The sequence below is a fragment of the Mercenaria mercenaria genome, chromosome 9, assembly GCF_021730395.1.
Source record: "Mercenaria mercenaria strain notata chromosome 9, MADL_Memer_1, whole genome shotgun sequence".
Lineage (NCBI taxonomy): Eukaryota > Metazoa > Mollusca > Bivalvia > Venerida > Veneridae > Mercenaria > Mercenaria mercenaria.
This window is the reverse complement of record NC_069369.1, coordinates 28453016-28475987: the sequence shown is the minus strand read 5'-3', so window position 1 is coordinate 28475987 and position 22972 is coordinate 28453016. Positions and strand designations below refer to the sequence as shown.

Here is a 22972-nt window from a genome sequence, read left to right as displayed (position 1 = left end):
TAGATTATCAAAGAGCAGAAATGATAAGATGCGGTGTTTGCCCAATAAACAAACTTACAGACCTTTCATGAAAGACAATTAATTATTAATTTGAAAAAAAAAAAATCTGAAAAGTCAAAATACTGCAAAAAGCTGTCAAGAGTATTTCCACTCTCAGAAATTGTTATCATAGCAATTGAATTATAAGACCGATAGAGAAAACATTTTTTCCCAAGAAAAATAACTGAAAATTTGCATTAAAATGCAAAAAAAAAAAATACATGTATATTACACAAGAACGAGGTACAATGACTTTATAAACATGATCAAAATAAAAGAAATGTGACCAAAACATTCAGAAAATCATAACACAAATGTATTACATACACCTATTATTCCTGTCTATATAATAATTGGGAATTGTGAGACGTTTTCTCGACTGAGGATTAGAGGAGGTGATCAATTTATTGAAGTAGTCTGAACCTGGAACACTGATTTTACGATCCTGTATCAACTCGGTATTGAGAGCACCCTTATCAGGCGGGAAAACAAATAAATCATAAACAAATTAAAGCGTAATAATACAAAATATCTCAGGTCAGTATTATTCGGTCACGTTGCTGATAAAGCAGTTCCATTAACCTTAGTTCACAGGCTATCAAAGACACTGAAATGATGGAGGGTTTAACATTGTGAAATGATACGTACACAGTTCTTATTATAAGCATACACTCTGTATTCAATTACAATTTTAATCAAAAATTGATTTTTTCTGTATAAAAGCGTTCTATGGGACTTGGGGTATTTCTGTATAATAGAGTTCCGCTTTAGTCGGCGAACGGGGCTTGGGGGTATTTCTGTATAAAAGAGTTCCGCTTAAGTCGGCGAACGGGGCTTGGGTGTATTTCTGTATAATAGAGTTCCGCTTTAGTCGGCGAACGGGGCTTGGGGGTATTTCTGTATAAAAGAGTTCCGCTTTAGTCGGCGAACGGGGCTTGGGGGTATTTCTGTATAATAGAGTTCCGCTTTGTAGTCGGCGAACGGGGCTTGGGGGTATTTCTGTATAAAAGAGTTCCGCTTTCGCCGTTGTTTGAGACGTGGGGTATTTCTGTATAATAGAGTTCCGCTTTAGTCGGCGAACGGGGCTTGGGGGTATTTCTGTATAAAAGAGTTCCGCTTTCGCCGTTGTTTGAGACGTGGGGTATTTCTGTATAATAGAGTTCCGATTTGTAGCCGGCGAATGGGGCTTGGGGGTATTTCTGTATAAAAGAGTTCCGCTTTCTCCGTTGTTTGAGACGTGGGGTATTTCTGTATAATAGAGTTCCGCTTTGTAGCTGGCGGATGGGGCTTGAGGGTATTTCTGTATAAAAGAGTTCCGCTTTAGTCGGCGAATGGGGCTTGAGGGTATTTCTGTATAAAAGAGTTCCGCTTTCGCCGTTGTTTGAGACGTGGGGTATTTCTGTATAATAGAGTTCCGATTTGTAGCCGGCGAATGGGGCTTGGGGTATTTCTGTATAAAAGAGTTCCGCTTTCTCCGTTGTTTGAGACGTGGGGTATTTCTGTATAATAGAGTTCCGCTTTGTAGCTGGCGGATGGGGCTTGGGGGTATTTCTGTATAAAAGAGTTCCGCTTTCTCCGTTGTTTGAGACATGGGGTATTTCTGTATAATAGAGTTCCGCTTTGTAGCTGGCGGATGGGGCTTGGGGTATTTCTGTATAAAAGAGTTCCGCTTTCTCCGTTGTTTGAGACGTGGGGTATTTCTGTATAATAGAGTTCCGCTTTGTAGCCGGCGGATGCGGCTTGGGGGTATTTCTGTATAAAAGAGTTCCGCTTTCTCCGTTGTTTGAGACGTGGGGTATTTCTGTATAATAGAGTTCCGCTTTGTAGCTGGCGGATGGGGCTTGGGGTATTTCTGTATAAAAGAGTTCCGCTTTCTCCGTTGTTTGAGACGTGGGGTATTTCTGTATAATAGGGTTCCGCTTTGTAGCTGGCGAATGGGGCTTGGGGTATTTCTGTATAATAGAGTTCCGCTTTGTAGCTGGCGGATGGGGATTGGGGTATTTCTGTATAAAAGAGTTCCGCTTTCTCCGTTGTTTGAGACGTGGGGTATTTCTGTATAATAGGGTTCCGCTTTGTAGCTGGCGAATGGGGCTTGGGGTATTTCTGTATAAAAGACTTCCGCTTTCTCCGTTGTTTGAGACGTGGGGTATTTCTGTATAATAGAGTTCCGCTTTGTAGCTGGCGGATGGGGCTTGGGGTATTTCTGTATAAAAGACTTCCGCTTTCGCCGTTGTTTGAGACGTGGGGTATTTCTGTATAATAGAGTTCCGCTTTGTAGCTGGTGGATGGGGCTTGGGGTATTTCTGTATAAAAGAGTTCCGCTTTCGCCGTTGTTTGCGACTTGGAGTATTTCTGTACAATAGAGTTCCGCAGGGCGTTTGGTATTTGTGTATAAAAGAGTTCCACTCTAGCTGTTTTTTAGGGCGCGGGGTATTTCTGCATATTAGATTTCTGCTTTAACTGGTGTTCGGCTTTAGCCAGTGCCCCTGTATAAGACTTCAGCTTTAGTCGGTGTTCGGGGCAAAGGATTTTTTCTACATAATGTTCCTCTTAAGCTAGGGTTTGGGCTAGGAATATTGCTCACTTTATTACCTCGGACAGACAGATTCAATCAAAGTCTGCTATAATTTTGCTTGGTCCGATGACCTTCTAATAAACGGGACAACCTTCACCACAGTAGCCTTTAAGTATAAATTGATGGCAATAAAATGCCCGTTTCCATGAAAAAGAGTCTCTTTCTTTAGGCGCCATATGTAGTGTACATTTCGTTAATTATCTCTCTTGAATATATTTTCAAACTGTGTTTGTGTTTAATAGTATTTTAGTTATGTAGTAAACCTAGCCAGTGTTCCTGGGTTCTATACCAGTACAAATCTGTTCCCCGCAAGTAAGAGGTGGAGGACGAATGATTTCAGACAAAATATCTTTTATCAAATCATCACGGAGAACATAAACCCCGCCCGGGGATCGAAGATCCGTAGATCTGCGCTCTTCCTACTGAGCTAATGGGGCGGGTATTTTTTTTCAAACTGAAACAACAAATTCAATCAACCGCAAACCTTAGTAAACATATTCTTTGTTTGTAAAATATATATATCTTATGGATTTCATTCATTTCCACAACAGCAGTCTTTAACTATTGTACGGGTGCCAATTAGATGTCATCCCGTACTTGGAGTTAATGTTTTTACCATTGCTGGTCCTACAGGATCAGTGTTTCTCTCTCTATATAAAAAAGTCCTTTCTTAAGTCGGTGGTAGGTGTTGCTAATTTTATAACATCTCGTGAACAGATTCAGTGAAGTCGAATCAACCATCCTTTTGTTTTGTTGCGCCCTATGCTTTCTCTAATTGCAATAGGCATTGATAGCGAACAGCATGGATCCTGACCAGACTGCGCGGATGATGCGCAGGCTGGTCTGGATCCATGCTGGTCGCAAAGCCACTATGTTTGTTTTCTCATGGCGTGGCTCAAATGATTTCTTACAGATTTATATCATATACATTCACAACATCAGCTTTAACGTGCTTTGTTGTGGCCGTAAATAGTCTTAGCGTACTTGAACTAAATTTATTTATTTATTTTTTTTTTTAGTACTTTCATGTTGATTTTAATGAGTTGTGTTTCAGGTGTGTTGGTCATGAATAATTGTGTTGCTCACTTTTTTCTGTATCTGAGAATCAGACTCGAACATACCGAATCTCATTTTAATTTTAATAAATTGTGGTTCAGGTGTGTGGGCATGAGTGATTATGTTGCTCACTTTTTTCTGTATCTTAGAAATAGACCCAAACATACCAAATTTGGTATTGTCTTACTTGGCTGTTTTCTATTCTTTCTAAGGATTTTTAATAGATTTGATGTATTTGTTTAGGTTGGCGTGGCCCTTATAGACAGGGACCCTCACCCTGTATTCATGAATCTTGCAACATCAAGCCGTAATAATGAAATGAATGAACTGGCACACAGAAAAGTGCCATCCAAATATTCCAAATTTAAATGTAAACACAAAGTCACCACATCCGAACGTTCAAATGAAGTAATTATACTTAAGTTGAGCACTACCAGACTAATGTATCAGAAATAACCTTAATTCATCTTAAGATAGCTGTAAAAATTTTAAGGTAGCAGTTTACAGACAGCGATCTGCATACATTTTAGGTATTGATATTAATATTTAGAGTAGCAGTCCTAAGGTAGTGAGTTTTATATAATTTAAGATATTAATTTAATAGGAAACGAAAATAAAATAAAATAAGGTGTCATGCATCCTTAGCCAGCACTACAGACACTATCTTTCGGTTCAGCCTGTGCTGGAAAAAGCCCAAGGATATATGACATTACACATTCCTTGTGAAAATGTAGTGGTGCCTTAAACATGTTTTACTCAGCTGAAACACTCGGCACTCTAATGTCACACATTTAAAATGCAATCTGCACACCAGACATCACTGACTAAGGAGAAGGCTCAAACAAAGGATAATGGAATATTTTAATAAAGTAAAGATTATATCTATATTGTTTAGTTTCTGTTAGTTAAGACTGTACTATTCTTTAATTAAAGTTCCCAGTTGTATGGGTAATAACAGTTGAAATTACTATCTGTATTTTTTAGTTTCTCTTGAAAATAAAACAGGGGGGAGTGTTGGTCTATAAAATTTAGTTTCTTTTGCAGTTCTTTAATTTTAGTTTCTACTTGAATGAGTAATAACAGTTGAAATTACTATATATATATTTTTTAGTTTCTCTTGAAAAAAAACAGGGGGGGGGGGGGGTTGTTGTTTTATAAAATTTAGTTTATTTTAGTGCAGACTGTGCTATTCTTTAATTTTAGTTTCCAGTTGTATGGGTAATAACAGTTGAAATTACTATCTATATTTTTAGATTCTCTTGAAAATAAAACAGAGGGGAGTGTTGTTGATTAATACATACCCGCTTCCTACACCTATTTATTATCAAGGAACTTATTAAATGAGCAGCGGGCGACATTGGGAGCCCGCACAGTGAGCGGCGACGCAACTCATTATCCAGCTGCCTAGGCCCTGTCAGATATCTATTCAGGCCCCCGCCAGGCCCCCAGAGGGAATGTATTAACACAATAAACAAATGCTAGTCCATCCATCTGTCGGCTACCAGTTTCTCTATTTCAGGTGCAAGGTTTGCTAATACCACCTTACAAAAATATTTTAGCCTCGTGTTCAGACACTATGAAAACTTAAATACCAGTCTGCTGTATTATAATACATATCCAAGAAACTCATATAAACATGTAGCCTGTTGATTATTCTTGATTTTCACAATAATTACATAAACATTTCATCCCAGTCCTGATTAAATAGCTTATAAATGAAATGGCACATACCTCTGAACAGTTTCCAAAGACATTTTTACTTCTAAATTTCTATATCATGACACACAGTCCATTTCTATAATGTATCCTTTCTTGGCGGATTATATCCGAACATGACTACACTACGGTGCAGTGTTCACAGAGGCAGCATGCACATTTCACAGTCTAAATAGATATTTCTAAAGAAATTTGACTATAATAATTAGAGAAAATAGCAATGAAATCATAATAAAACCATGCAATTCATAATACTTTACATAAACTTGATCATCTATTTCGTCTGCTTCGTACACCGGAAAGCACGGACTGTAGCTTTCCTGCCGTACCACAACCGTATTTCAGTCTGAGTAAACTGTATACTGACCTAGGGGTCTATATAATTCTTTTTTACAAAATATCATTAGGAAATGACAATTATGATAAGAAAACAGACTGATGTAAAAAGTAATATTGTCTGTATTAGAAAATTTAGCTATACATGTAGTAGTTAAGACGAAACTGGATACTGGATCAAATACTATAACCGCCCATTTTCACCTGTCACCGACTTTCGAATTGTGACGATAATCAATGCATTCTGGTGAAAAACTATAAAGACTTTAGAATATTGATTATAAAATTACACCATAGTCACAAGAATATGCAACTATTTAATTAATAAACTGTAAAATATCCATATTCGGATATAGTGATTGTACCTACATTATTGCCACTAGAGACTGTATAGTTACAGAAACATGCCTATCATATGACACTTTCTGCCTGAACAAAAACTGGAAATTAAACAGGTATGGGGAATGGTGAATGTAAAAAACATAACTAGTAGAACATTTAAGAAAGAGACCAAAACTGAGCATTCACGAAATAATCAAGAATTACTATACCAGTGATTTAATAAATATCAAATCTCAGGTAGAAAGCTTTATACATACGTTATTTATTAATACAGGCCCGCTCCCTTAGTAAAAAATATGTTATTTTGTTATCACCAAGAGATTACGCGGGGCTTTTATAACATTGTATGTATTTGTTTAGATTGGCGTGGCCCTTAAAGGGGTAATAGGAACAAAATAAAAAAAGTATGATAAAATCATAGAAGCTTTGAGCACAATAAGGACAACCACAGTCACACTCCAAAAATCAAATCATCCGTACATAAGCACTATAATGGAGAGATATTACAGAGTGCTTTACGTATCAATCAACAAAACACATTTTATTATAACGTAGACATAATAAATAATAAAAACAAAGAAGAAGAAATTTAAGAGGAGATGGTGAGGGGAAGTCTTATGTGTACAAAAATAGAAACCGTCTCCATTGAAATCTAAAGTTATAAGTCAAACTGCTAAATAATCTTTATATTAGTTGTCGTTGTTGCAAGAATATGTCCTCTACAGGTATAGACAGATCAGCAAAAGTTTTGCGGTATAATTGTATAATAAATAAAAATATGGAAACTTGAATATATTTGGCGCTCTTATGGATTTTTTTTCATTGAAACCTGGTTTTAAATACATATTCAACTGACTGCCTAATCAAATAGTTACAGCTCTGGTCTGAAGATTTTCTTCATTATTTCCTGTAAATTATTTCTTTTTGCACTGAAGCTGAACATTTACAACATTATATGAAACTTTAAGTTAGAATGACACTACATTTACCAGTCAAGTAACACATGCAAATCATTTAAGTACTATGAAATAACGTCTCTTATTCTATTTCCAATACGTCATGTTAAATATATATCACGGATTAATCCAAACCGAAATATCAATTCGAAAATGACACTTAAATAGACGGATTTAAGCGTGACATATGTCTATAGATGTGTACAATCAATACTACTCGCCTATTTAGGATGCGACAGTCAATATATTGTGTTAATGATAATTATATGAATACATTACCCCACCCGCGCCGTCAAAACAGCATGGTATGGTCTAAATACGGGACCCTGAACATGTAACACAACAGCCATAAATTGATATCATGCTGAAACTATCAATGGAAATAATTTAAGGAATGATAATCGCATTATAAACATCACTGATTTGAAATTAATATCCTATCTCCTTCTTAACAGCTATCTTCATGGTGGCAATGAGTTCACACACCTACCACTTGGGATGGCAACCATGATTTTAAAAATGTTAATACTGTATTCAAACCAATGCTATATCTGTACATAAGATTAAGATCTTCGGTCTAAATAACAGTATCCGTTACGTTAAGTGGCACACAGTATATTTATGTAACAGGATATGACGGCTTAATCTTTAATTTGCCCCTGCCAATTTTTAAAATTTCCTCAGTTAATACGTAATTACAGCGATTTATCAAATGCAAAATTTTAAGGTTGCAACGCTGACATTTTTTCTGTTCAAATTCATTTTCAACAGATACTTGGTACAGCTAAATAAAAATTAATTGTTAGAATGGCTGGTATCGTCTTTGTGGAATATGACATACGTACGCTTAACCAGATGAGCTCAATCTTAAAATAACGAAGCCATTTACAAATAGCATAGTGTTTTGAATAGATCCATGCGAGTGTACATGAAATGAGCCGCGCCATGAGAAAACCAACATAGTGGGTTTGCGACCAGCATGGATCCATGCTGTTCGCTAACAGTTTCTCCAATTCCAATAGGCTTTAAAAGCGAACAGCATGGGTCCTGACCAGACTGCGCGGATGCGCAAGCTGGTCTGGATCCATGCTGGTCGCAAATCCACTATGTTGGTTTTCTCATTGCACGGCTTAAATGCAGTTTGTAATTCTTCTCAAACCAAACCATTCTCGTGATTCTCATTACTTAACAAATTATCTTAAAACGACAATCCTTCTGGCATCCCTGTTTAAAAACCATCTGGCCTTAATCCCTTCAACTTATGCCTAGCGATGTTCATATTCATATTTATAAATTTCCATCTGTTCTCGCATGACACCTGGTGAATTGGGTATCATAAGTTTGTGTGTTCATGCGTGCGCATTGTTATGATTTTACTAGGGTATCATTATATCTTATAAGCAAACTACACAAAAAATATTCGTTACACTTTTCATAAGAATGTTATGAAAGAATTTACGATTGGTTAAAAGCACATTTTCATATCATGTAAGAAATAACATATAACAAGAATCTTAAAATTAATTAAAGCACGACAAATAGGTTATTCGATCCGCCAAATCATTATATATATATATATATTTGGAGATTCAAACACGATGATTTCAATTCTCATATTTCTTTTATCATATGTTTGACGTTCTGGTTACAAAATAAAACCGACGTTGGTCGAATTAACTTGGTCTATGATATGAAAAGACAGAAGAAATGTTGATGTCTTACTTGTGATAAAGGTTTTATTTATTGTGTCTTTTCACACTGAATTTATTTAACTTCGTTGAATATAATTGATAAAACGCTTAACAGAGCCTCGCATGTTATCATCTTATTCAACATAATAAATTCAATATGAAAAACACTCGTGTAATTATCCTCTAATGATTTAAAAAAGTAAAATAAATATTTTAGCACTATTCTTGGTCGTTGTAAGTAGGTCGGCATGACGTCATCACCCGCTAATGGTCGTAATTCATATATATATATATCAAAAGACGACGGGTACCGTTGGCTCAAACATTCTGCACGATATTTACAAGCCGGGAACCAGTCATTCCTTCAGTTCAGTTCAGCTTTTCCGTGAGGAAGGTACTAGAGTTTACCAGAGTCGCTACATGATCAATAAATTGATATGTTTCATTTTGTCTAAGCGAGAGAACTCTTGCGTATTTTCACGATTCATTTATTGTTGGCTTATACAAATATTACAACTTCCAAGAAGCAGATTTCAGCCAATTCTAAAGAGTTTCCCATTTTTCATTTCAAACGTAAACATTTTTATTAACAAAACTTATTATTTTATCAAAAACTTATTTATTCAGTCGGATAGAAATAAAACGAAAAGATGCTCTATTATAATTCAACTTGAATGGAGGTGTTGAAAATAAAAGCGTTTTGTACTTGACTTGAATATAGTTATAAGGTAGCTAAAGGAAACATGTAAGGGTCATGTCCGTAATATAGGATGAAATTAAAAATAAGATAAGAAACCCAAGCGCAGTTTAGAAGAAAGAAACAGCTAATGAAGGGCATGTTAAGAGTAGAGAATGTAGAGTGCAGAGAAAATAGAGTTTAGGGGATATTGAGTTTTGGGTATGACGTGAAATGAAGGGATATAGAGTTTAGTGGATGTTAAGTGTAGAAGGTACAGAGTGTAGACAATATAGAGTGAAGATGGTACATACAGTTTAGTAGATATTGAGTGTAGAGGATATAGAGTGAAGACGATATATAGTTTAGTGGATATTGAGTGTAGAGTATACAGAGTGTAGACAATATAGAGTCAAGACGGTTTAGTGGATATTGAATGTAAAGGATACAGAGTTTAGACAATAAAGAGTGAAGACGATATATAGAGTTTAGTGGATAATGAGGGTAGAGGATAGAGAGTAGACAATATAGAGTGAAGACGATATAGAGTTTAGTGGATATTGAATGTAGAGGAAATCGAGTGTAGACAATATAGAGTGAAGACGATATGTAGAGTTTAGTGGATACTAAGTTTAGAGGATAGAGTGTAGACAGTATAGAGTGAAGACGATATAAAGTTAGGGGATATTGAGTATAGAGGATATACAGTGTAGACAATATAGAGTGAAGACGATATATATAGAGTTTAGTGGATATTGAGTATAGAGGATATAGAGTGTAGACAATGCAGTGTAAAGACGATATAGAGTTTAGTGGATATTGAGTGTAGAGGATATAGAGTGTAGACAATACAGAGTGAAGGCGAAATAGAGTTTTGTAGATAGTGAGGGTAAAGGATATAGAGTGTAGACAATATAAAGCAAAGGCGATATATAGAGTTTAGTGGATATTGAGTAAAGAGGATATAGAGTGTTGACAATATAAAGTGAAGACGATATAGAGTTTAGTGGATATTGAGTGTAGACGATATAGAGTCAAGACGATGTAGAGTTTAATGGATATCGAGTGTAGAGGAAATCGAGTGTAGATAATATAGAGGGAAGACGATATATAGAGTTTAGTGAATATTGAGTGTAGAGGATAGAGTGTAGACATTATAGAGTGAAGATGATATAGAGTTTAGTGGATATTGAGTATAGAGGATATAGAGTGTAGACAATATGGAGTGAAGACAATAAATAGAGTTTAGTGAATACTGAATGTAGATGATATAAAGTGTAGACAATATAGAGTGAAGACGATATAGAGTATAGTGGATATTGAGTGTAGAGGATATATAGAGTGTTGCTAATATAGAATAAAGACGATATATAGAGTTTAGTGGATAGAAAGTGTAGAGGATATAGAGTGTTGACAATATAGAGTGAAGACGATATACAGAGTTAAGTGGATATTGAGTGAAGAGGATATAGAGTGTTGCCAATATAGAGTGAAGATGATATATACAGTTTAATGGATATTAAGTGTAGCGGATATAGAGTGTTGACAATATAGAGTGAAGACGATATATAGAGTTTAGTGAATAGTGTGTGTAGAGAATATAGAGTGTAGACAGTATAGAGTGAAGACGATATATAGAGTTTAGTGGAAATTGAGTGTAGAGGATATAGAGTGTAGACAATATAGAGTGAAGACGACATATAGAGTTTAGTGGATATTGAGTATAGAGGATACAGAGTGTAGACAATATAGAGGGAAGACGATATATATGGTTTAGTGGATATTGAGTGTAGAGGATATAGAGTGTAGGGGATATTGAATGTATATATATGGAGTGTTGAGTGTATAGTGTTAAGATTTTTGAAATATTGTGTGTAAATATTTTAAGGACGGTAGACATACACTGGATAAGCCATAAGAAAGTTTGTACAATTCTTTTATGTACTATATCTTATTTTCAAATAGGTATGTTACATTCGCAACACATGCATGATATAGTGTTCAACATATTTTGTTAATAAATTTTTGTACATGATTTTATCAGTAGGGCATGAATATAAGAAGCGACAGACTCACCCGCACTCTGGAAGGCATGTTGTTTTAAGACCTTTCATGAAACACATATTAATCTGAAAAAAAAATTACCTGAAAAGTCAAAAAACTGCAAAAAGCTGTTAAGAGTATTCCCACTCTAAAGAAATTATATAATCATAACAATTGAAAATAAAATTTGCCCATAAAATGGTACATTGAACATCATATCTAATTATTTAAAAGCCACATGCAATTATTCATTTCTTTAATAATATCAGATTTTTTCGGCTTATTTTCTTTCAAAGATGTTTGCTATATTCAGCTATATTTGACCAATATTTCTCTTGTTTTTACCTATTCAAGCGAAAGCGAATGCTTCCAATACTATGTAGCAGTTACCTTTTCCCTAATAAATGTGTTGGATCTTACCCGAGATAGGTTAGGCAGTAATCTTGATAAGTCACGTAGTTGATACTCCAGCCATTATGTAAGTATGTAATTAAGTATATTTGAATAAATCAACTCATAGTTTTAATTAATAGTTTTTGCTTACCGTTATAAGAAAGCTTACCCTTGTTTTCACCAGTCTCTACCTCTACCGCGGTCACGCCACTCCGCCACTCCTAGTGCATTGTTAGATTTGAAAATGTTTCTCATACCATCCGCCAATCCCAGTGTACTGCTTGGTCCGACAGTGCTCTCATGTCACTCTGCTATTCCTGGTGTACTGTTTGAACCGACAATGCTTCTCCCTTAGCTCCAGTATAATAGCATACATCAACAGCGCAACGCCTATGACAAGAGGATGTAGAAGCTACATACACAAGCATCTAAGTAAAAGAAAATCAAATATTAAATTTATTTTTTTATTTTGTTGGGTGTAACGTCGCGCAATCGAATATCTAAAGAACAGAAATACTATACAGTTATTAGTTATTGATGAATGATTACATTCTTACGATAATGTCACAAAACGCACAACCCTAGGTTTGGTCTTGTGGACGAAATATTATGCAGATAAAATACTGAAGAATCAATGTTACTGCAATTCCTGCGCGACTTAACCATTGGTAATATAATACAGAAATATTTTCCTGTGTAATACGTGTACTTAATACATGCATGCACAGGAAGCATCTAGCACAGAAAACACAGCCAGAGTCGCAATTCGAAAGCATTTGTACGACATTTGCCATTCAATTCGGTTCGATCAATTTCACCTCCGTATAAATCCGATTTTACAAAAGCAAAACAGTCTAACAACAAGCGTTAACATAGATATTTCGGACATAAACCAATGTATAGTCTGTATCATGTATGGTAGAACAAAACAGGACGCCTTTAAATGACCAAAGACAACGGTTAAATAGCATTTACCTTATAACTGTCCGCATTTTACAACAACCACAGCAAAATAGTTGAAATAAAAGGCGTTAACATCAATAGTTTGTTCACGAATCAATGTACATGTATATGGTAGAACAAAGGGACCAAAGACAATAAAACGGTTTAATAACGTTTAGCTTTTACCTGTCTACTTACCTTCAGGTATTGCTACCAAATAACTTATTCTAACTACTTTACCCAATACCAGCATAAATTGCTATTGTCCACATGTATGATATCTTTACCAATGGCTCAAAAGAAATTTATTTCCGATACCTGCCTTAAAAAATAAAACAAAACGAAATATTGTACTGCTGTATACTGAACAAAGTGTGACACAATCTTATACTTAATGCATTAATTTAAACCATTGCCCTTTCGGAAGGTCAACATAGTTATTGCTGTAAGTATCACCCAATGTACAGTAAAATGCATAGTCTAATGCATAGTCTTATCATCCTCATAACCACCACCACCATCATCATCATCATCATCATCATCATCATCATCACCTTCTTTTACTTTTGCGTTTACAAGCATGATTAATAGTTCATCGTCGTCTTCACCATCATCATCATGAGGATGCCATCAAAAATTTGAAATGGAACAATTAGTAAATAACAACAATATTATCTTTTTTTAGTAACAACAGCAATAATGAAAATGATAATCATTGTGATCATCATCAAAATCGTCCATTCCAACATCACCATAAGAATCGTCTGGACCACTAGTCGTCTTCATCAACATTGTCCTTTTCTGTACATAAATCTATTAAATCCATTCTAGTATACTTTGTGTTATCACCATCGGCAACGTCAGCAACAAAACCAAAATGGACAGCATGATAAATTATCAACGCTTTTCAAAGTATTCAACTGATAGTAGCAACAACCATAGAAAAGTTCATTATTTCATTATCGAAAATAAACTCAAATTTTCAATCATATCTTAATTTTAGCATTTCATTTGTAATAGAGTGTATATTTAAGTCAGTAGCGTAACAAATAAAATGTTGTTGATTAAGCTGTTAGAAACTGTTAGAAAATTCCACGAAACATGCTAAAGAATAAGGCCAATTAAAATGCTTTACGATCTTTAGAAGTAACCGGTGAAGAAAACCATATACAATCGATCCAGCGCTATTTTTCTGTATATAATCATTACAAAATTGTATTTTTGTATTAGTTCTATGCGTTCGACGCTGTTCTGCTGTACTCTTGCTTCAGTGTTTTGGGTAGAGTGCAGCCGATGATGATGCGATTACATTTTCTGTCCTGTTGCTACATCAATGTAACGCTTGCGGCGTGCTGCTTCTGAAAGTTTGTTTTGGTTGGGTCACATGAACTTTTTTCCAGAAACATTATTGATAGCTGTAGTTAACGAATATTTATTACAATGTTTGGACGCTGTGACATTTAGACACATAGTTACTAGTTTTAATCCATTGTTATTAAGTAAAGGCTAAAATTATTTCTTATTCAATTTTTCACATAAATTCGTGAAGTAGATTTTCAACTTCTAAGTGATTCAAAGTGGTGTTTTAAGTCTAAGGGTTTCATTGTTCTTTATAATTATAGCAACGTTGAATGTGCCGTGTAGCGGCCGTAAATGTCTACCTGTACATTCAGTCAGAGCTGTTATATTTCGATCTTTTCAGATCGTTCAGCACGATAAATATTCTGTGTTAATGTACTGTTTAATTTTTCAGCATGAACGCGGTCCCAATATTCCCGCTTTATTAGCCTTGGGTATTATTTAATCATCTCTTGGATATGATGCCTGCTCTTCAATTTTGTCTTTTGGCAGTTTCTGTGATATGCAGGCTCCATATTAATTAGATGACCTCTCCAATTTCCAGTTTTTTCTTTAATTTCCGGTCTTTGTTTTCTCGTTCAGGGCAAACCCATTATTGAAACAGGGGACTATAGAGACATACGGCGATATACATGGAACCTTTATGATTCACAGAATGCAATTCCATGAAAAAGCGGCGTATAAATTATATTTTGTACTTTTAACATGTATAAATTTTGAGTTCTGCTCAACCCGGGGCTACATGGAGTGGACGATAGCTTGCATTTCCATTACCGTCCATGAACAGGCTCAATCAAACCGAGTCTGGAACATTTTCATTTTCTGTTGTTTTCCACTTTCTCCTATTTCAAATGAATAGGCATTGTATAACAGTAAAACTTATCAGGTCCACTCTCAAGAATCTCAGGATACATTGTATGTTAAAAAATATGCCATTGCTGAATATGATGATAAAATTCTTGAAGAAGTGCATAGCTTTAAGGTAATCCCCCACTATTCCATGACTGTGCGGTCTTCTCAAGGATATGACATTAACATTCAACACAGAATTTCAAATACTGACCTACACATCACAGTCCGGTGCATATTTACCAGACAAGGCATGGACGAATATGATGCTTAATGAATTTTCAAGAGTGCCCTGATGCAGCTGTTGCCACAAACTTCACCCCTACATGTCCAGACAAGGGATCTAGCCTAGAGTGGATATGGATTAAAGTGGCTCGGTTTTGTCGTGTTGAGCGACCTGTGAAGTTTGCACTTTTCTCTGTTTCATTCATAGGTACCACAGCATGGCTGGAAGGTCAGGCCGCCAAGTTCCCATACGGACAGCTACCAAAGCATTCAGTCGTTTCAGATTGATAGAAACTAGCCGTTCATTTGCAGTCGACGTAGCCAGAAGTCTGGTTAGACAGAGGACTATGCAGCAGCATTGAAAACATTTTATGAAAAGGCCCATGAGACCAGGTGAACAAGAGAAGAGGATTCGGTCAGAAAGGTCTTGGATGGACTCCGGGACAAAGAGATATGTTTTGTCTAGGAATTTCACAAGGAACATAAAACGTTAGAGGAAGAGGTTTATCATGTGGTAAACTTGAAACGCACTATGATTAATATGGGCTCAGAAACAAAATATAGTACGGCAAGGCGTGCACTATCGACAGAGGAGTTCTCTTCCGACATTATTGTTGGAAAGGTCTTTAGGATTCAAAAAAAGCTACATATGACAAGAGGCAGTGTTTTTATGGGCCATGGTCAGCAGACACATTGCTAACATGAGAAAATTCTCGCCAAAATTTTAAGACAATCTGTAGAGACTTGAAGCTTCAAGTAAGGCAACCGCAACGCGAGCTACAGATAAAATAACAGCGGAACATTGAATCGTGTAATGCTTCTGCTGTCATCAAATGGGACACTTTGTCAGAAATTGCCATTAAAATGTTTTCAGGTGTATAATGGGTCATCCTAGGATCGGAAGCTAAATAAGAGCAATTAACATAGTGATACGGATGATGAAGGATGCATTTAGACTCAAAAGGACAATCACCCAGTGGCAAGGAGGCTGTCCAGTTTGAGACTAAGGTCAACACGATATTGTAAAATAGGGGGAGAGAGATAAGAGGCATAATAGAATCGACGGAAGGAGATATTGTGACACTGTATATCTAAGGGATTATCAAAAGTGTGGACAGATGACACTGGCGCGAGTAAGACGGTGCTGTAATTAAGGGTGTATGAAACTATGAGTGAGGGAAGGAAGCCGAAGCTAGTGAAGTCTGAAAACCTCCATGGAGCGAATCACCAATTTCAAGTTTCGTATGAAGCACGGATCAAACGAGCTGTAACATGATAAAATAGTGGCTGATATTGAGGATGAGGTACTTCTGTGGTTCTTTTAAAACTACAGTTCTACCGCCAGCTGTTTTATCCAATGACAAGCAAACCTTTGACTTTCCGAAAGCCTAGATGGTAAATTCTAATAGATATAACTTGTTTCTTTGTTGTTTATTACAGGCCGACATGGATGTTAGACGAAAAACAAGATCACACGCTTGTTTGCACTGCAAACGTTCCAAAAGGCACATGCGTATGAAAGGTACCGGATTACCACTCATGTCTATCGGAACTACCTAACGTTAGACCAGGCACCGTACTTTTGAACCTTGTGTCAGTTTTTGGAGCATTGCCGGGCGAGCACTGGAATATCGTGCAGCTCAGCCGAATCATCTCTGCAGCCAGAGCCAGGGGTAAAGAGTACAGACGTTTCTTGGGCAGAACTACTTTAACCCCAAGGTTTAAGCGGAGGGACTGGACTTCTTTTTACATGGAAGTAGCCAAGAGAGGGCATATGATACCAGAGGATGGCCAGCTGGGTGACGACGAGTTATAGGACTCTGAACAGGAGACAGTACTCATGAAAATTTAGGTTCGAATGCTATCTAGTTCCTTAACTATAAGATAGTATTTGTTGAGAGTGTAAGAGGCTTTTCATGCATGGATGTTTCCTTTTTTGATTCCGATAGCTTACAGAACCGCCTAGCAGGGCAGCAGGGCCATGACCGAAGCCAAAATGTCAGGAACACAGGAGTATGTCAGTTTCTACATTACAGGTTACATTATACCAATTCAGTTTCTTCTTTAGTTCATATAAAAATTAAATCCTGAGACCTCCTTTTCGGTACCCTAAGAGCATTTCAATATTAAAACTATATAGCCATTTAGTTAAACATGTCTTCATACTAAAAATGAAAAAAAATATTAAGATGTTAAGTTACATATAAGACAAATAATCTCGCCCTCTGAAAATGCTCCCACGAAATTTGCCATTTAGCGATTATACGTATGTAGACATTTTGTCAATGAATAAAATTAAAACCTGTAAATACACAATGAAAGTGGTTTAGATCTTTTCTCAATACAATAATCAATAAAACTAAGCAAAAACCATAACTGTCACATCCTTACATGAACAATTATACCAGATTTCATCAACAACATGGAACTATATTTTGGACTACTAACACTAGGTAGTCACTTTCTATTTGGTGTAAACAGTCCTACAGTTAGATATACAAATCAAAACAAGTCCAAGACACGAAACCTTGATTAAAGTGTGTGTACGATTATAATTCCTATTCTTCTAAGTTTATATGGAATAAAATCTGTGAGAAGATCCTTTGGAAGCATAGAAGTCAACCGAGCTACATAATAGCAAACTCTGTTTGATTGAATCTGTTTATGAGAGGTAATGAAATGTGCAACACCCCTCATGCCCCTGGACCGGGTCATCGGAATTCTATTACAGTACGAATGAATATATAACAACACTGAGTCCAAGTACCGGGAGAATTTTTATAGCCGCCACATGGCACTTAAATACTGTTGTGATAGTTAATAAAATCTGTGGAAAATATCTTTAGTTTTTTACCTTCTAGTTGACGTCTCATATATTTACTGAACTGATGTCGAGCTTTACTGAACTGATGTCGAGCAAGAGGGGTCAGCAAGTGTATGCCCCGGCGGTTGGGAACTTGGCACTAGTCCCCGCATATAACACGGCTATTCCTGGCTACACTGCATCACGATAGTTATTTTCAACGTACCTTACCATGATCACGGCCAGCTACGGGATGGCGGCAGTTAGGCACGTCCACTAACGTTAGCCTTCCAGTGAACTTGAGGACCGCTTCTATCGCGGAGACGGTTGTCCCTGGTACATCACTTTCACCCATGGTCACCACAGCAGTAGCAGTGGCACTGTCTTCAATATGAACTGCGTCAGTGTCTCGGCCTACGTCACATCATTCGTGAACACAGTAACCATTTCTGGGCTGGGTTTGGCATTGAACTCTCCATCGTAAGCAGTCTCTGGTTTTGACGCAGACGCAGAAGCCTCCAATGACATCAGTATGGAATCCAGTTGGGGCCATTAATAATGTCGCCGTCGCGTTTTTTGGGTCGACACACGACAACGCGAAGTGACATAGCGACATTACGAAGTGACACCCGACAATCGCAAACGACGGCGATAATCCCAAACGACAATGTCGCGTTATCCACTTAATATACGGTAGAGTGCTGACCGAGACTAAGCTGACCCGACCAAGGGAGCCGTGAGAATTGCTCCAATGGTGTCATTGGACTCAGTGAAGGTAGTGCTTGGGCTTTCAGGACCGTCTTGACTGCTCTGACAAGTTCATATTTTGAGAATTTACCGGAATTTGACGTATGACTTTGACCCCTAGCCGACCGGATTCGAACCTGACATGGCCTCTTTTCTCTAGGTATTGTCTTGTCCTTTGCAACAATGTATCATTTATTAAAATCGGACACCAGGTTATGAAGATATGGCTTCTCAGACAAGGACCACCCCTCTATTTAATATATGAAGAAGTACGCATATTTTCACGAAAACTGATACATTTTGAGAAGGTAGTCCGACGACACCGTCCACGGTAAAATTATATAAGTTACATATCCGTTTAGACAATGTTCGAATTTAATATATAAAAGTTATTACATTAAAATATCTTGTGTTTGGAACATTCTACAATTATTTGAAGTTAATGAAAAACACGGACATTTTCCGTACGGAAAAGTACGCAAATATTTTACTTTTTCACCGGTAGACGGGCGACATGCGATACAACATTATGAAAATGCCGCTTCGTATTGTCGAGTGTCACTTCGCGTGTCGTGTATCGTTTTGAATTGTCGCGCGTCGACCCTCACCCAAACCCGCGACATACGATAAGCCATTAGGAAAATGTCGCTTCGTGTTGTCGAGCGTCGTTTGAGATTACCGCATGCCGTTTGATAATGTCGCCGTCGCGTTTGCAGGGTCGACACACGACAACGCGAAGTGACATCGCGACATTACGAAGTGACATAGCGACAATGCGATATGACGCTCGACAACGCGAAGTGACATCGCGATATATCGTGCATTTGAAAGGCGACATTTCGAAGTGGATATCGCGACATTGTCTTACTTCACGCCTATTTTGACCATGAGTAAAAAGGATACGTAGACCAAGGTGTCGCATATCAAGACAGCCCTTACCCCGACAGCATCGTCCATGGTCATTACACATTTAGATGCGACGTTGAAGTTGGCTAAGAGAACTTCTGCCAGGACATCGATCCCAACACCAAATGTTGTAAATAAGACCATGGGTACTGTTGCGGATTTTCTCAAACGAATTGAGCAATCACTCGACAGTGTAGGCGTGGGGTGCAGGACTGCAGGAACAAGGTTGCAGAGGGAAGTGTGAAGCAACCCAGGGGTGACTAACTCAAATGTCCCTTAAGTCCTAAGGTTGTCGTAACGTCTCCTTTTCTTGCTCGTAGGGATATTTTTGATTAACTCAATCTTCTCGTAAGATACGAGATACCTTAAGTAATCCCGTATCTTAAGGTAAACAAATTGATGCCTTATCTATATCGTAAATAGATTGAAAATTGAAGAAATTAAGTTTTGTTTAACTTTCTGATTAATTTTTCATTTATAATCTAGCTTTTCTCATTCCTGTTGATTTTTAAATCGATATAGAGGTAATTTCCTAAAATATCTGGGGTTTTTTCGTCTGCCTGCAAGGCAACTATCATTTCAAACTATACAAAGTTGCCTTAATACAAGTATTGAGCAATGGCATTTTATTTAGTAAAAAACCCATAAGAGATACGAGTGTTAATGAATATTTGCAAAGATCTTCAAATGACCTCAAACATGCAAGTCACTTTTTGAATTGACGGTATAAACTTCCGATGTTCATCAAACATTTTTTTTTAAATCCCAACGTGTATAGGAAATTTTCAGTCAATATTATATAAATTGTATTTCGTATGTTAGTTATATAATATGATACTTTCTTCTGTCTTATATCATATAATTTTGCTGTGTGATTATAACGCATCTATTTCGGACTCCTACTTACGAGGACATGTTTGAAGAAATATCAGATCTCGACGTTTCAGTCGTTCAATTACGATGTTCCACATTTTAATGTAATTAGCTAGTTCAGTGACTGATAAAACATTTCTGTTGCTTATGCATATCTGACACTCTGGATACGGTCAAAATAATGTACTTGCCTAATGCAGATTTGGTACTCCTATTCCTACAGTTTAGTAAATATTTCACAACTGTCGTTCTTATAATAATTTCTATTGTAGACGCGCACTTTAAATGCTTACCGTGCTCAAATGTAGATTTATATCAACAAAAGTTTTACCACTATTACAAAAAGTGGATGACAGGTTAACATAATTTGATATCCTTTCATGATCCTTTCATGATTCAGACACGTTAGTAAAGAAATTTTAGTAATCTTCAAAGATTTACCAGGATTAAGTTTCCCGTCAAATTCTTCGACTTAAATTACTCAATTTAGAATTTAAACCAACAACAGCAAAACTCATACGGTCAGATGTGTTGAACCTAATGATAAATTCTTGTTTCACGTTTACACATACCATTGCTTCAAAATTGTACGAGTATTTTATACGAATAAAAATTTATATTTTATCATATTAAAAAAAGTATATTCGTGTAGTACACGTTAAGTCTTACAGCTTTAAGTATATCCATAAGGTCTGTCTCAAATAAGATATGTCATACATTGTAGATATCAGTATAAACTTTGATCTTCATCTTCAGTTTTAAATAAGCTCCAGTATTGTAGTATCAGCCAAGGATGAGGGTTCAAAGGTGTTGCCATAATTATATCAAAACAATATCTTAGAGCTTTTTGTTCGGAACAATAGATACGTCAGTTTGGGAAGTTTCTAGATTGGCTACTTAAGGCAAGTGGCTGCTTAATTAATACCTGTAGGTGACGCTAATGCAGGATGTACTGTATACCTCTATCACAGTTCAACATTAAATGTGTGCAAAAAGCCTCTTTGAATCTTCATTTATCTTATATCTCATCCCCTTAGCCTTCAAATTTTATTTATTGAATTTCTTTTTTTATATATTGTTATTGTCGAAAAATGACGATATGTCTGTGCATATATTAGTGTGCTGAGCTACGTGCCTGTCATGTGCATTATAGATCTACGGAGGTCATACCGGTCAGTCGCTTTTACAAGAAGCCACAAGTTCTCTTTCTATTCCAGAATCTTTACCCGTGGGGTGATTCCACTGACCAACAAAAACGGAAGGGGAATCCCTTTTTCACATCCTCCCGCTGAGGAGGTTCAGAATTGGTTGCGCTACGCCCTGACTCCCATATATATGTAATAAAATAGGCCTGTTAAAACCCACCAAATAGCTGTTTCCAAACATTCAGGAATGCATTTTTCATTCGCGTAACATTCGGATCCGATTGAAATTGGCACCCTCCCATCGTCATTTCGTACTTTGACACTTATAACCGGAGCAATAATTTACGGAACCTTGGAATTGGGAGGTTAGGGTTGATTACATCCTCCGCCAGAAAAGTTTACATACCAACGTTTTCTGGCTATTTTTCTTCAATATAAATTCTTTTTTTTCCAAACCTAATCTGATTTCAAAGTATGGTTAAGATTCAAATATAACCGATCAGTTTGTTGGTGCCAAAAACAAAATCATTTGAAACTTAATGATTTATCATTATAGTTTATATGTAATTCATTTTTATCAAAATATCATTGATTGACAACGGTGCGGTTTATTTTCACTTGTTTTGAAGAATATTAAGCGCGAAGTTGCTGTTGAAGCGTCATATGCAGACGATAGTAATGCCGCGTGGACATGTGGTATCGTGGTCAATTGATGAAACTTCATTTATGCTGTAATCATTAATTAATATGTATTTGATTTTTTTTAACCTAATGAAGTTTTATTTTAATTTTATGTCGCAAACAATTTATTTAATGGCATTCTGCTCTTATATGTGTGATATCCAGTCTTTTAGCAACATCCTTGTCATTGTACGAAAGAAGAACTGTTTTCGTAGAAAACTAATGTCCTTTACAGCATGACAGCAACATTAGACGGAACTTTGATTGTAGGGATAATTGTTTCAACATTTTTACATTTAATTTTACTCGTATGAGATAAACCAGGAGCTCCATCAAAAAAATATTATACATTCACCTCCCAAAAAGTAAGTCCTGTGTTGCACCCGAGACCTCCATCGCAAGAGAGACACATTACAATGAACATAAATTAATATTAATACCGGGGTAGACCACGGAGTGGAAAGAGTATTTTTTTTTCTTATAAATAAAAACAGCGCATCAAGCTGTGTTGTTCTATCATAAATCCTATTTACTTGGGGGACCCCCCCCCCCCCACCCCTACAAACCATCCTAACTAACCACTGTCGGCGCTTTGCCTTTACCATTCAAATTTACCTAA

General features: G+C 36.6%; 1 protein-coding gene across 1 annotated transcript; it reads right to left on the bottom strand.

Moving 5' to 3' along the window:
- Window positions 1–766: 766 nt before the first annotated feature.
- Window positions 767–18529, bottom strand: LOC128559242 (uncharacterized). The gene is made up of 2 exons (XM_053550481.1): window positions 18420–18529; window positions 767–2291 (listed from the first exon to the last, which is right to left on the bottom strand). The coding sequence occupies exons 1-2, from the start codon at window positions 18527–18529 to the stop codon at window positions 767–769; spliced, it is 1635 nt and encodes a 544-aa protein (XP_053406456.1).
- Window positions 18530–22972: the final 4443 nt, after the last annotated feature.

Excerpts from the sequence above, each read along its gene's own strand:
- LOC128559242 (XM_053550481.1), bottom strand. The coding sequence starts at position 18,529 with ATGTCATTGGAGGCTTCTGCGTCTGCGTCAAAACCAGAGACTGCTTAC. Across the intron at positions 2,292-18,419 it reads GTGTTCACGAATGATGTGAC|AAATACCCCACGTCTCAAAC; the intron begins GTAGGCCGAGAC and ends TCTATTATACAG.